Raw genomic sequence first — 2,089 nt, forward strand, 5'->3', positions numbered from 1 at the left:
CCCCCTACCAAAAACTGCAGGAGGGTTGTCAGCTCATCTTCTGGGGGCCGCCGGCGGTGTTGGTAGTCATGCAGTTGAGGAGGCAAGAAGCCAGGGCCTCCAAGCTTGTGGGGGGTGGGAATGCGGATGTCATCAGATGAAGACCACTTGTGTAGGAAGGACGGAGCAGAACGGTGGGTGGAGAAGATGTTAGTCTCATCATGTGACATTCTCCGGGAGATAGGGACCTGGAAAACAGAGAAGGAGGCAGGTGATGAAAGACTTGAAGAGACAGAACAGGAGGAGAGTAGCTGAGTCTTTCTCAGAGAAGAGTCAAGAGGACACAAAGGTGTGGGAGACTGACAGAGAAGTAAGTGGGTTGTGGAGCTGCCCCTGCTAGCTCTCGGCTCACCTGCAGGTAGTGCACCTTGTCCTGGGGCAACAACATGTGGTGCATGGGTAGCAGCTTGATGTCCCGGGAGTCCCGCTTCACAGCTGCAGCACCGTTTGCATCAAATCTCACTTTGCAGATCCTGCCATCACCATAATCATCACACACACCATCTGTTGGCAAAGAGGAGAACAGCAGTCAACACTTTTCAGCCAGAAGAGGAACATTATCAGGACACCTGGACGTCATCCTAAAGCTTGTCTGATTTCTGCCACCCTACATGCAGGCCTCAGGGCTCACCTCTGAACGAGGACCTCATCCTTCTGCTTCCAGCAGCACTAAAGCAACTGCCCTGTTTCTTCTGCCTCACCTTTGAATTGCTCACTGCCAGAACTTGGAGCTCTGGATCAACGAGCTGGGCTGAGGCCCGGCACTTCACTTTCATTGTGGTTTGGTAGCCGTACACATTGACTCAGCTCTTGCATCCACTGTGGAGGATGTTGCACTAATTTTTCTGCTTGCTAGTGTGTCCTAGGCAGCAAGTGAGTTTTCTCCAGAATAAATATTCTCCCGGTTGCTGACTCCAGGCTATTACATGAAGCCCACCTAGCCACCCACACCACCGCTCCTAATGCCATCAGGTCCTTTTCCCAAGGCAGACCCCTCTTTTCTCTGTAGTCTTTTGGGCAGGGGGTTAGTGAAGAAAGGTGACTGTGGGGTGGTGAGGAGCTTACCATCATCTCCATCTTCCTCAGACATGATAGCCACACACTGCTCCCACACAGTGCGGAGATCTGCTCGGTAGCGCTCGCAGGACCAGATGAAGGAGGGGAGCAGCAGGGTCTGCACCATGGAGCACCACAGCACAGCCAGGACCATCCAGGTGGGGGCTGTATCATAGCGCAGGCTAAAAAAGCTCACGACCTTCGAGGGAAGAGAGAGAAACATCATGAAAGAAGACAGAAGTGGGGATTCAAGGGAGAAAGGTACTGGGAATCAATTCTGTGTTAGAAGGCAACCTGTCTGTAAAGGACTTGTCGAGTAGTTACCCTGTGCCCCTTTGAAAAACTGTTCTTGGGGAGCTGCCCCAGGTGTTTTGGACCATATTCTGAGCTGTCATATCTCTAACATGAGACCTGGAGTTAGCATCCTTTCTTCCCTGTGCTCATGATGAGCTGGAGCTAAGTAAGCGCTAAAGGACACAGCGACTGGAGAAAAAAAGGCTGTGACTAAGCCTCTGTTCTCTTAATGGTTCCCTTTGATGACTTCCCCAGCTCTCCAGTTTTGCAGAGAATCGATCGGCCAGCCAAAATGCGAATGGTGACTACAACCATAGAGGCAGAAGGAAAAACTGTCTACACCAGTTCCAAGAATCAGCTGGTGTATCAGTTCTCGAGAAGCAAAGTGGAGAAACAGAAATCTCATTGTTTTTACAGAGATGGATCCCCCTGCAAGTTTGCAGAATAACTTCTTCCTCTCTTAGACGCTTAAAACTTTCGCAGTGGTTTTAGCTGTGTGGTGTGTATTCCCCAGGCTCAGACTTTAGAAATGCTGCTTTGGAGGGGTGAAAGAATTACCGCAACCTTTTTAAAACCAGCCCTCGGAATAACACAGATTCAGCTGTGGCAGCTCTGTGGCTGGTGGGCAGAAGACAAAGTTTCTTCTCTAAAATTTGAGGGAAACGGAAATCAGGTTTAACTGCAGACTCTGAAGGGAAAG

At 50.3% G+C, this 2,089-nt stretch overlaps 1 protein-coding gene across 1 annotated transcript in view; it reads right to left on the reverse strand.

Annotated features, from left to right (window-relative positions):
- GPR162 (G protein-coupled receptor 162) overlaps positions 1 to 2,089 on the reverse strand; it is a 3,880-nt gene that overhangs the window by 646 nt on the left and 1,145 nt on the right. Inside the window, exons 2-4 of the mRNA XM_010131396.1 lie at positions 1,105 to 1,294; positions 392 to 543; positions 16 to 227 (exon numbers count right to left, since the gene is read on the reverse strand). Coding sequence (XP_010129698.1) covers positions 16 to 227; positions 392 to 543; positions 1,105 to 1,294 — 554 coding nt within the window. The remainder of the gene's footprint in view (positions 1 to 15; positions 228 to 391; positions 544 to 1,104; positions 1,295 to 2,089) is intronic.

This window comes from Buceros rhinoceros, unplaced genomic scaffold, assembly GCF_000710305.1.
Source record: "Buceros rhinoceros silvestris isolate BGI_N320 unplaced genomic scaffold, ASM71030v1 scaffold3722, whole genome shotgun sequence".
Lineage (NCBI taxonomy): Eukaryota > Metazoa > Chordata > Aves > Bucerotiformes > Bucerotidae > Buceros > Buceros rhinoceros.